At 45.9% G+C, this 11,506-nt stretch overlaps 2 protein-coding genes across 2 annotated transcripts in view; one reads left to right on the top strand and one right to left on the bottom strand.

Moving 5' to 3' along the window:
* The window catches only part of LOC311353706 (AT-rich interactive domain-containing protein 3A-like), a gene marked incomplete at its 5' end in the record, with an annotated part of 11,589 nt that extends 7,531 nt beyond the window's left edge, over nucleotides 1–4,058 (bottom strand). Inside the window, 3 exons of the mRNA XM_084473594.1 lie at nucleotides 1,663–1,846; nucleotides 2,422–2,647; nucleotides 3,941–4,058. Of these exons, the coding sequence (XP_084329720.1) occupies nucleotides 1,663–1,846; nucleotides 2,422–2,647; nucleotides 3,941–4,058 (528 nt within the window). The remainder of the gene's footprint in view (nucleotides 1–1,662; nucleotides 1,847–2,421; nucleotides 2,648–3,940) is intronic.
* An 809-nt stretch (nucleotides 4,059–4,867) lies between these two features.
* Nucleotides 4,868–11,193, top strand: r3hdm4 (R3H domain containing 4). Its single transcript, XM_084473463.1, has 8 exons — nucleotides 4,868–5,036; nucleotides 6,415–6,572; nucleotides 6,747–6,868; nucleotides 7,162–7,273; nucleotides 7,647–7,732; nucleotides 7,904–7,989; nucleotides 9,300–9,355; nucleotides 9,661–11,193. Exons 1-8 carry the CDS (start codon nucleotides 4,984–4,986, stop codon nucleotides 9,762–9,764), a joined length of 777 nt encoding a protein of 258 aa, XP_084329589.1. The 5' UTR covers nucleotides 4,868–4,983; the 3' UTR covers nucleotides 9,765–11,193.
* Nucleotides 11,194–11,506: the final 313 nt, after the last annotated feature.

Genomic DNA, 11,506 nt, shown 5'->3' with positions numbered 1-11,506 from the left:
ACCAGCGACGGGGTCGGGCAGCAGCGTCAACGGGAGCGGCGACAGCGTGGAGGAACAAGTCCGGAGAACCTGGACGCGGCCTTCAAGAGCCCCGGCAAACCCTCCCCCAAGGACCCAGCGATGCTCTTCATCGTAGGCAGCTGCAGCACACAGGACAGCAAGGTGTGATCCACGGACGCGTGCGGAGACCGCCCTGGGGGGCCGGGCGGGTGGGTCTACTGCCACCACTGCTGCTGCTGCTGGAGGTCAGCATCACGGGGACACTAAAGGAATCCAAGTGGTTGTACCAGCTTCTCGCTGGTAGGAAACCTTGGAGGTGCTGTACCTCAGAGGCCACCATCTGAACCATGGAGTACGGTGCCTCATTCTTCCCCTTTCACCCCTAACTATGGATACCAGACCCCCCAAACGTACTGTCATGGCCCCAGTGTTTGTCCTAGTCTGTGTTTATCCTTTTCTCTGTTTAGTATGTCGCCAGTATGTACCAAAATATCTCTTTGGTAAGTGGATTAATTCCGGGCCAGAGGGATTCCTGGCCGCCGTGTTGTGAGAGACCTGGGTTCGATTCCCTGTGGTGACATGTAGCTTTACTGTCCATGCTACATGGATGGTTACGGTTTTATCTAAGAATGTAAAAAAAAACGTACAATGTGGTGAAAAACCAAGGGAGGGTCAGTATATTTATGAAAGTTACATTTACAAATGCTGCATGTGATTAAACCAATGCAAATCATACTATATTTATATACGTAAAGGAAACAGTGGTGTTTGGGTACAGAAACTAAACCAAGGTATTAAGTGATTAAAATCAATCGACAATCAAACTTTCTTATTTTGGTTCCTACTCAGGCCGTGGACACTGGACGCAACGTTAGCCAACATCGTTCATTCCAACCCATTAGCAGAATAGGGAAACATTAACTGCCAGATTCAGTTAACTTTCCTCTTTGTAGCATTAGTACTGCTGGATTATTTTACTGTGTTTGTGCAGCAATGAATAACCATCACGTTGAATCAAACCGTCCGGGAAACCTAACGAAAAGTTCCCGGATTGATGTGAAAACTATATTTTATTAAAGGGTGTTTATATCATTCCAGGGTCTAACCACTGGAGCTGCCTTTGTTAGGTCAAGATTTCGTTTTTGTTTTTACTATGCGTTTGCATCTGTCGTCTCAATTGTTAGGTATTCACAGATTATCTGTGGATACCTATTGTTATTTGTTAGTCTGTTGATTTGTGTATTATTATTTGTGTTTTTATTTTTTACCAAAAAATCATTGAGAATGAAGCTGATTTATTAGTGTTGTAATATTAGTGTAGTAGAGCAAGTAGGAAATCCAATATCATCGTCTTCAGATCCATACCGTAGTCAGTAAATCTCCGATGAGCTTAAAATCATCTACATGGCAGTGTTTTGAAGACAGAATATCCAAACAATGTTCATTTCCATCATCAAACATTTAATTAATCCACTGAATCACATGTTTCAATTATAGCGCTCAATACTTGAATGTAGATACCATCATTTACCTTTGCACATCGTGAGAGACAAAGACGGTGAATATAGGAAAATATCAAATAAAATAATATATATACATATATTTATTTGGGATACTCCGCTGTAAACATTAAAAAATATATTGCTTTAAAAGCGTTGTTACTTCTTGTGTCTTCACGGTGGGGGGTCTCTGCTGGGGGTGGGGGGTGTGATGGGGGAGGAGGGGGTTCCCTGTGGACATGGTCAGCAGGACAGGGGGTCGGTTCCCCGGGCAGATGGGGGGCAGGGCCCTGGGCCGGAGTCTCCTCTGGCTCCAGTCCCCCCCTGGCAGTAATACTCGTCCTTTCCTGTGAAAGGTCACAAAATGTTAGAGGCTGGTGAGAGCCCATGTGTGGTCATCACACATGGGATCACAGTCTATAAACTCCCATAGGAGTATGTTTTATCTACAAACTCACATGGGAGTTTGTAGATCCCAAGTGATTTCATGTGTGGTCTTCACAGTCTACAAACTCCCATGGGAGTTTGTAGACTGAAGACCACACATGGGATCACAATCTACAAACTCCCATGGGAGTTTGATGACTGTGATGATCACACATGGGATCACAGTCTACAAACTCCCATGAGAGTTTGTCTAGAAATGAATACAGGTAGAAAGTGACTTGCGAGAACAAACAAGAACAAGAACAAGAACAAACAAGAACACATACAGCATCTCCAGGAATCCCTCCACAATAATAGTCATTCCGTGACTTCACTTGATGAACCCGGCTTCATATGGCTGCCCTCCTTGTACATCATTCATGAGCTTTCTGTTTCCCAATCCAAACGGCGTAATAACATCACATCGATCTGAGTGATAACAGGATGCAGAGTCCATCCATTAGCGACTCTAATCGCTATCTTCATAGCATCTTACCCGGCACCTCCCAGCCTCTCCTCCTCCTCCACCCTGCTCCCTCTCAGACGCTGAAGCACGGTCCGTTCTATCGAGAGCTGGCTGCTAGACCCCTCAGACCCAGACCCAGCCCAATGGAGCCCCCCGATGTCCCCCCTCCTGGAGCCGGACCTCCGGCCAACACGGTCAGTCACCCTGTGCAGCAGCAGCCTCAGACTGGCCAGGGAGACGTCTGGTAGGTGGGGCTCTGGGGAACACTGAGAGGGAGGAGGAGGAGGCAGACGGGGACTGAGGGTTAATGCGGTCCTCATTTGATTAGACATCTCTGTGGTCTGTCGTCAGTGACAGGAAATGGACTCTAACAGAGCTCCTGTCTACTGTATGTTTATCTGACATATTTTCTTCTTTTATATCAGATGACCATTTGTATATTTGTCTTTTTTATATAAACTAGCTTTGGTTCTTCACTCAGTGTTTATGTCTACTTTAAACAAGCGTGAATAGTACATTTGATTTTATTAGAGAGCATTGGAGAGAGAGGAAATTTTGAAAACACTGCTGATATAAACTAAACAGCTCATTTAAAAAGTCCTACAGGGTTGAAACCCAGATATTTATTTGCAGGAAACGTTTGTATTCTGATTCTGCCTGTGAAGGAGAGATATTGTACATTTCTAAATGTTATACTTGGTAAATGGAAAATATTGACTAATATGGAAGTATTGATTCCTTACACATTCAGATGGCAGAGTTCTGTCTGTCCAGAGGCTGGTGTCTGGTGGACCGTCTGTAGTGGAGGCTGTGTATTCACAGCTCCTTAATCTCTCATCCTGCTCTATAATCCCGCCCGGGTTAGATACCCCACTCTGGCTAGATATCCTACCCTGGTCATATACCACTCCCTGGCTAGATAATCCAACCTGGTCAGATACCCCGGTCTGGTCATAGACCCCAGCCTGGTTATATACCCCACTCTGGCTAGGTAACCCACTATGGTTAGATACCCCACTCTGATCATATACCCCACTCTGGTCATATACCCCACTCTGGATAGATACCCCACTCTGGTCATATACCCCAGTCTGGCTAGATACCCCAGTCTGGCTAGATACCCCACCCTGGTCAAATAAACCACCCTGACTAGATACCCCACTTAGGCTAGATACCCCACTCTGGTCATATGCCACTCCCAGGCTAGATACCCCACCCTGATCAGACACCCAACCCTTGGTATATACACTACCCATGTCATATACCCCACCCTGGTAAGATACCCCACCCAGGCTAGATAAACCCCTCCGGCTGGATACCCCACCGTGGCTGGACAGGGCTGCCCCACCCGGGTTAGGCGGTGCAGCAGACACCACAGTCTTCGCGTGGTCGTAGTGAACAGGGCGCCTCCAAAGGGTGCTGTTGGATTTAGCGATCGGGGGAAGTACAAACACCGGGTTAAGATGGACTCTTGTGGCTCCATTAAAAGTTAAAACCGAACGCCTGACATTGCCTGGCCGACCGCTGGGTTTATCTTTCTCAGGGTTACGGTCCTCGTTAGTGGCAGTCGGGATGCGTATCTCCTCTTTGAGGATTAATCTGTGGCTGTGATCCTGACTCTCTTCTTCGGGGTCCAGGGGGTCCTTGGAGAGGGCCAGGGCAGGCATGAGATTGACGCAAATCTTCATTACATTCCCCGATCTCTCACAGGTGGTTGAGAACAGTGAGTCTTTGCGGCGGAACGTCTTCTTCCTTCCCGGATTCATCCCTTCTCGGATAAAAAGGAGAGAGATGTCGGATCCCCTCCTCCGACCTCATGTCCGCATCACAGGACCTTTAAAACGGAGATCGCTTAGTTTGGTACAACCAGCTTCTGACACACAATAAGATGTGAATAAATATTTATTTAGCACTGCGGAAAAAAAAACTTAAAACCGTAAAAAGGTAAACAATATGAAGGCCTCTGTATCCTGGCGGTGGAAAGTCTTCAGGACTGCGACCTTTTCAGAACAATACCTTATTGGCCCAGACAGACCCATTAAATGTGCTGTTATGGTAACATGCACACAAACACTAACAACAACGTGATCGGAAAGCATAGTGACAAATTATTTAAGGGAAGGGAAAATCAATTTAAAAAAAAAAACCGCTTAATGAACGAAGAGTGCATTAATCTAAAGTATTATTTTGGCATTGGAGTCTCACATTTAACTATAATTGTTTGACGATATTCTCTTATAATGTATGTACATACATATTATATGTATATAATATGTATATAATACACATTTTTAAACGTTTTTATTCTTAATTGATTTCTTTAGTTCCCATTACCGTCCTGTAGGCCTAAGTGTCTATTTGAAGAGGTGCGTGTGGCGCCCTCTGGTGGCGCCCCCCCCAGTGGCGCTCCCCGGTGGCGCCCCCTGGTGGCGCTGCTTTGTCACTCGTGTGGGCGGATACATTCTGTGTTGTTTGCCATCAGATCTCCAATAGAAGCTAACAGCCCTGTATACTTGAGTCCTATCTATCTTCAAATAGTCTGTTTATTTATTTATTGTGCACAATTACAAAGACGTCGTAGGTTACCCTCATATGCGTAAGATGGTTGTTTTGTCCAATGATCGCCATGAAGAACAGGATCTCATGTGAGTCAAAGCCAATCTGTTCCTCTGTTAGCGTTAGCTGTCACATCTATTAAAGGAGCTTGGGTTTTAAAGCCCAACGCTGCACGACTTTATCGGCTCCTTAGTTAAAGAATTGTATTACATCTTTCATTTTAGCGCTGTCAATATTTCTGCAATGCATTTCATGCTGGTGTATATATCGACCAATAGGCAGTGTACTGGTTTTGTAACCGGCTTGGTGTAGCCTTATGTATGTATTGGTTTCCAGTACGGTTTGGGCAGTTGGGGTTGCTTGCAGCACCAGTGAGCTGCTTACTGTTTACCAACTCTGGTATTTATTCCATTGCATGATTGCAATAATTCTTGAAATGTATGTCAAAAACATTTCATAAACATAATCAAGTAGTTTTACAACCATGGCTCAAATCATTACTTTTTAAAACTATTAAATAAATAGAAAAAAATTATTATTTGATGTCTATAAAATCACCAGAAAAAATGGATCATTGCATCATACATATATTTCTTCTAAACATGAAGCCATAACACTGAGGCTATGCAGGGCAAGCGCTAAATATGGCGTCAGCACAACCCGCTGGCCAATGACAGGCGTGGGGTGTTCGGTTGGGGGCGTGGTTTGAATCCGAGACCCACTGACCCAGTTTCACCAAAGCTGGCAGATCTGGACATGAGCTGGGAAAATATGCTGCACTCAGAGCCCTACAGCCTCTGCATTGTCTGCACAGTAGCGGAATAAGTACCCTTCACTCAAGTACTACTTCAGTGTGTAGAGTACAGTGTTGATAGAGTTGTCGTGTTCAAGATCTGTAGGCCTTTATTGAACAGATGTCTTAAATCCTGCCTACTCCTTAATGACCTGTAATTCAGATTCACTGTTTTTCCATTTACATACACCCTCCTGGAAAACCCCGAAATAGTAGAACAGTACAATGAATAGTAATAGTTAAGTCAAATTATACTCTACTTGAAGGAATTCTTCAAGTAGAGTGTGTTCCCGGTACATTTAAATTTGTGACAATAAGTACATTCGTCAGAAGAAAGAGAAACAACAATATATTTCGCTGTCGCTAGAGTAAAGATGTTCATAGAACCACTAACAATCTCTAGGTTAACCCATTCCCCGTATGCAACAAAGACAGCTAGGGTAAGATGCTGCACAATGCTAAGAACTATTTCTAAGTACCAGGACGTACAACATAAAATGCAGTGCAATGCAATACAGTGTGTACATTAAGTGCCAGGACGTACAACATACAATAAGTGCATAAGTGGGGTGTGTGGGGGGGGGAGGCTATGCAGAGTCTAGGTGAACTGGTGATAAGGAGTCCATCAAAGAGGAGTGTGTTAATAACCCAGATGTTCCTCCCGGTCCCCTCAGCCTGATCGAGGAGCGGCGCTGCTCCTCTCTGCCCGGCTCCCCGGCCAAGCGCCTGTCCTCGGCCCGGAAGAAGCAGTTCTACATCAGCAAGGCCAACCGCAACTCTGACCTCACGCCGCGCGCCAAGGGCAAGAAGAGCCTGCAGCGCCTGGAGAACTGTAGGACCCCCAGCCAGATGATGCCATGATTAATGATGAAGCACTTCACTAAACCTAAGCTCCATCACCTTCCCACACAGCCGACTCAAGTTCCTCATCAGAACCTCTCTCTGTTCTCTGTGTTTCTTCTCCTCCACCTCTTACATCATCCCCCCCCCACCCCCCACCCCCCAGCCCTCCACCTGGCCAACCTGCTGGAGAAGGAGGAGTGCTGCGTGGAGGAGCTGGAGGTGGGCTCCCACCCGGCCCTACCCTCCATCTTCACGGAGGCCTGCACCAACGAATGCTACGCCGAGGTCTGTCCCTCCTGGGGAGCTGCCAGCCGCCACCTCTTGTTCTCCACCTCCACCCAGAGAATGTTTAACCCATGAGACCCATAACGTTCCTAGTATGCATGGAAGAGGATGAAATTAAATGATTGTTTGTTATTCGTTGTTAATCGCGTAACGATTAGATCAAATCGCTCCGATCGTTATTGTTTATTTCACTGCTAACATAAACACGATTTTGTGTTTAACGGCACTTCCTGTGGTTGACTTCCTGTGGTCCACTTGCTGTGGTTGACTTCCTGGGTGCCCTTGTTTGGCAGCACTGGGATGACTTCATGAACCGCTCGGGGGAGGAGCAGGAGCGGCTGCTGGCTCTGCTGGAGCAGGAGGCCCGGAAGAGCAAGAGCCGACTCCTCAAGGAGCAGACGAACAGTGAGAGGAACACACCCAACACTCACCATATATATATATATATATGTTGATGTTGATAGTGCCAAGCACAAACAATTTCCCTGCATACAACAAAACCCTTCTTTCTTGGCTTTTATAAAGGCATGGTTTATCGTTATTTCGTCACTGTTTGTCAGTAATTCAAGGCAGAGCATGGTCTAGTTCAGTGTTGTACCTTTCATCGTCTATTCAGTTTGCTGTAATAGCTTTTTTTCACCAGATCATACTGCAGTATGAAGAACGTATGTATTTTTTAACACACGGTAACAGTTAGTTCACACAATTAATGGGTGATTATTATTGATGGTAATAATGATCTATTGACGACCGATCACTGACCACCGTTCTTCCACAGTGGCTGACGTGTTCCCCGCTCAAGCCTGCTTCCTGCGGATCGACCGACGCCTGCGCTTCAGTCTGAGACACAAGCAGATCCCCATGGTGAGTCCGTCTGGCCCGCGCCCTGGCCCAACCTGGCCCCGCCCTGGCCCGGGCTGGCCCAGGCCAATGACGTCCGTGGTCCAACATGAGACTTGCCAAGTGGGCCGATTCCCCAGCGTTTAGCCCAGGATATCTGCATAACCCTGCTGCTGTGGGCTCTGTCTTCCCCAGGGAACTCTGGAAGTGCTGGAGGAGGGAGTGTTGAACTTCTTCAACGCCCAACCGCAAGCCGTCTACACCGCCAACCTGGCCAGCAGGTAACCCCCGGCAGCGCCTCTATCATTATCAAAGCATCTGCTGTGATAAAGTATCAGAACAGCGTAGGCCTCAGGGGTGTTAGATCCCGGGCGATAATCTAGGGCTGAACGATTTTGGAAAATAATCTAATTGCGATTTTTTCCCCTCAATATTGCGATTGCGATTTAAGATGCGATTATTTTTTCAAGGTCCTCTTCTCATGTATTTTTCAACAGATACAAGCAAGAAATCTATCTGTTTCATAATAAACAATATCAGATTTATTTTCGAACTCCTTCTCCCTCATCCTGGTGCTGAATGTGTTAAATGCATCGGCATTTTTATGTGTGTTTGCCAGCATACGTTCTATGTGGGCATCTGCCCAAATATCCAATAGACATTCCGTCTCCTCTTTGCTCCATGTTGAGCCACAACTCATTTTCACCCGACCGTCCGACAATGTGCTGTTACCAGGCACGTGCACACATAAGGCCCTAGGGGTGCTTGAGCCCCCCCCCCGTCAACAATCGTGCCCGCAATAGCGCTCGTCCGCGATCCAACCCCCCCGTCAATAATTCCGCACCTGCCCCTCAAAACTCCTGTGCACGTCCCTGGCTGTTACCGCTAATCAAACAATAATTCCCATAATGCGCGCGGCTGAGCGGGTGCCTGTTACGTCCAAAGAGGCGTATGCTTTTTAGAACTGGATCAGACCGAGGTGTGTTCGCTTTCACATCTCAAGCTAACCGAGACCACCTCTTTAGCGAGGTCTCGGCCGGCTGATTTGGTGCGCTGAGGTGTTTTTTTTTTTTCAAGGCCGACGAGGCTGTGATCGAAATGCGGGACAGTTAAGCAGCATCGTCTTTTTTATAGCCAAAATAATTCCACACAACTGATGTGCCGCCCCTCTTTGGTACCAAACTTTCAGCTGTGCACTCTTCTGACGAGCCTGAGGCCATTGTGCAGGAGGTTAAAGCGCAGCGTCTCTCCCTGCCTGCGCTGCTTGCTCCGCTCGGCTCACTCGCAAGTCACGTGACCAATCAAATCGCAGCCTTTGCGGTTAGAAAATCTTGTTTTGTCATATTGCGATATTATCGCAAATGTAATTAATCGTTCAGCCCTACGATAATCCCCCAAAGTCTGCTATATTCCTCAACCCTTACCCTCATTTACATTGGCATTCACTGACACGTTGGACAATTCCTTCATTGCTAATTGTGTGTTGGATTAGCAATCAACAGCTAGATGGTGAAGGTCATGGGTATTGTGAATTCAAACCCATGACAAATGTGATTTTTGTGGCCACATCCGGCTTGTGTTTGCTCTACAGCTTTGAGAGACTGCTGCTCCACGCCCTGTGCCAGTACATGGACCTGGTGTCTGCAAGTGAGTACACCCAGAACTACGTTACCCACAATGCTCTTGGGCTGGGAGCACATGCTCAGGGGTTCCAGAGGGGAAAACTGGGCTGAAGGGCTGAAGCTACGTGGTCATTTTCAGGTTCATGCAGAAGAAGTTTATCGTTATTAAGTATGAAATGGTCTTGGGGATTGGGGAGATTTGGTTAAGTTAAAGCTGGTGTAGAAAATGTATTTTAGAAGCATTTTTTTTGTTTGTGGAAATTCTCTTAACGTGTGTGTGTGTGTCTGTGTGTGTGTGTGTGTGTGTGTGTGTGTTCCCACCCTCGGCAGGCTCCGACTGTAACGGCTCTCGTCAGACGGAGGTGGTCAACAAGCAGGAGGACTTCCAGCCCCCCTGCCCGCTGCTCTCGGTGTACCTGGAGAACATGAGCTGAAGTGGGGGGGCCACGCCGTCGACCACGCCCTCCACCTCCATCGCCTCCACTTCCAGGGTGGAGGTCTTTATGGTGCAGATAGAGAGAGGTGCGTCGGGTCGGTGCAGCTGGTCTCTTTGTCTCTCAGTCTCTAGGAACTCTAAACACAATAAACGGTAAACAAATAGGATTTTACATTTTCAAAACTAGTTACATCCGGACTGATTCGCACAAACAGAATCACAAACTGGCCTAGCCGGTGTTATGGAACTTTTATCAAAATATGCATCGCATGAATGGTTCAAGTCTATTGCTGTTACGGGATGATGGCACAATGACTTGTTGTTGAGTCACACATCAAGTATGTAACCTGTCAAATATCTTTCACAAGGCCTTTCATGTTCTTTTAAACTCTGCTATGACTTCCTTTTTTCTGGGGGGGTTTTCGCAATTTTGCTAGTTCCTATTTGTGGATGAAAGCTAAACTTCCGCAAAGGCTTTAATGGACATGGCTTTCCCTCTCTCTTTAGAGAGATGCTGACAAAGTTAGACATTTGGAGCGCATGTTGCAGTGGGGAGATCTGATTTGTTACAAACTGATTATTTCCACACTTAACATTTACCAAACTATTTCTTGATTGCATTGCAGTAGATGTGTTAACTTTTTTAAACAATATTTATGCTTATTCAACAGCCATAAAAACAGCTCTGCTTTTACATATCGACATTTTCACCACTTGAATTGCATGTCGTAAATATATCATAACACAACCCTATACTAGCACTTGGGCCTTATGAATGCATATGATGCATTTCTATGTTTTTCTGTTTGTATATTTCTACATTTGTACTGTCTAGCTTTTTGAACAACATTGCGGTTATTTTCAAACCATCGAATTACGTCCTGTACGGTCCGCGGCGGTGCTAGACACGAGAGCTGCCAGTTCATCTCCAACCAAAGTGTGATCACTTCTCCTCCACGGGGGATCCATTCTCTCAGGCTTTCTGTGTTTACACCTTGAATGTCTGTGTAGTATTTTCACTGTGTGTACGATGTGTGTGCGTAAGTTATGAAATCTTACAAACGCGAAGACATTTTGAATATCACTAACCCAATCCGACATTGGGTTGTCGTTCTTTTGGTTTTGTTTTTCAAGCCGTTTTGTACGTGGAACTTCACGTCGAGAGCTTTATTCCCGAGGCTGTAAATATCCAGCAAAAGACACGAGTTGTTGGCGTTCTTTACGATTGGTCCAACTGCCAAGGTTGTTTTTTAAACTTGGTTTGTGTTGAGTCATGCCAGAGTGTATGTGTACATCACTAGATATTTATACATGTATCACAGTAGACGATTTGAAGGGCTACGCATTCCCCAGTCTCACCCCGGCTTCGGAGTGCCACAGCCCACCTAGAGACCCACTGTTTTATTAAACGTTAATGTAACTATCCAGATATGTTCTGTTCTTGTGTCCAACTCCTTTTTCTTCATCTCAGACCAAACTGCCAATCTAAAGTCTTTCCTCCAATCTAAAGTCCATCCCTCCTTGATGACATTGCAAATAATAAGTCAATCGTCATGCTCTATAGATATAAAGTCTTGATGAAACCCATTCATTCAAACCACTCCCCTTGGGAATGGTGTAACCATTTCAACAATGCAGTTCCAGTCACACTATGTAGGCGTTTTAAGGAATCAACTTGACTGCTGCCGTATAATTTGAGAAAGAAAGACTTGACGAATTGAGAAACGCTCTAGAGCCGAG

Source organism: Micromesistius poutassou, assembly GCF_964030765.1.
Source record: "Micromesistius poutassou genome assembly, chromosome: 9".
NCBI classification, from domain to species: Eukaryota; Metazoa; Chordata; class Actinopteri; order Gadiformes; family Gadidae; genus Micromesistius; species Micromesistius poutassou.
The sequence above is the reverse complement of the archived record's forward strand: the minus strand, read 5'-3'. Positions and strand labels throughout refer to the sequence as shown.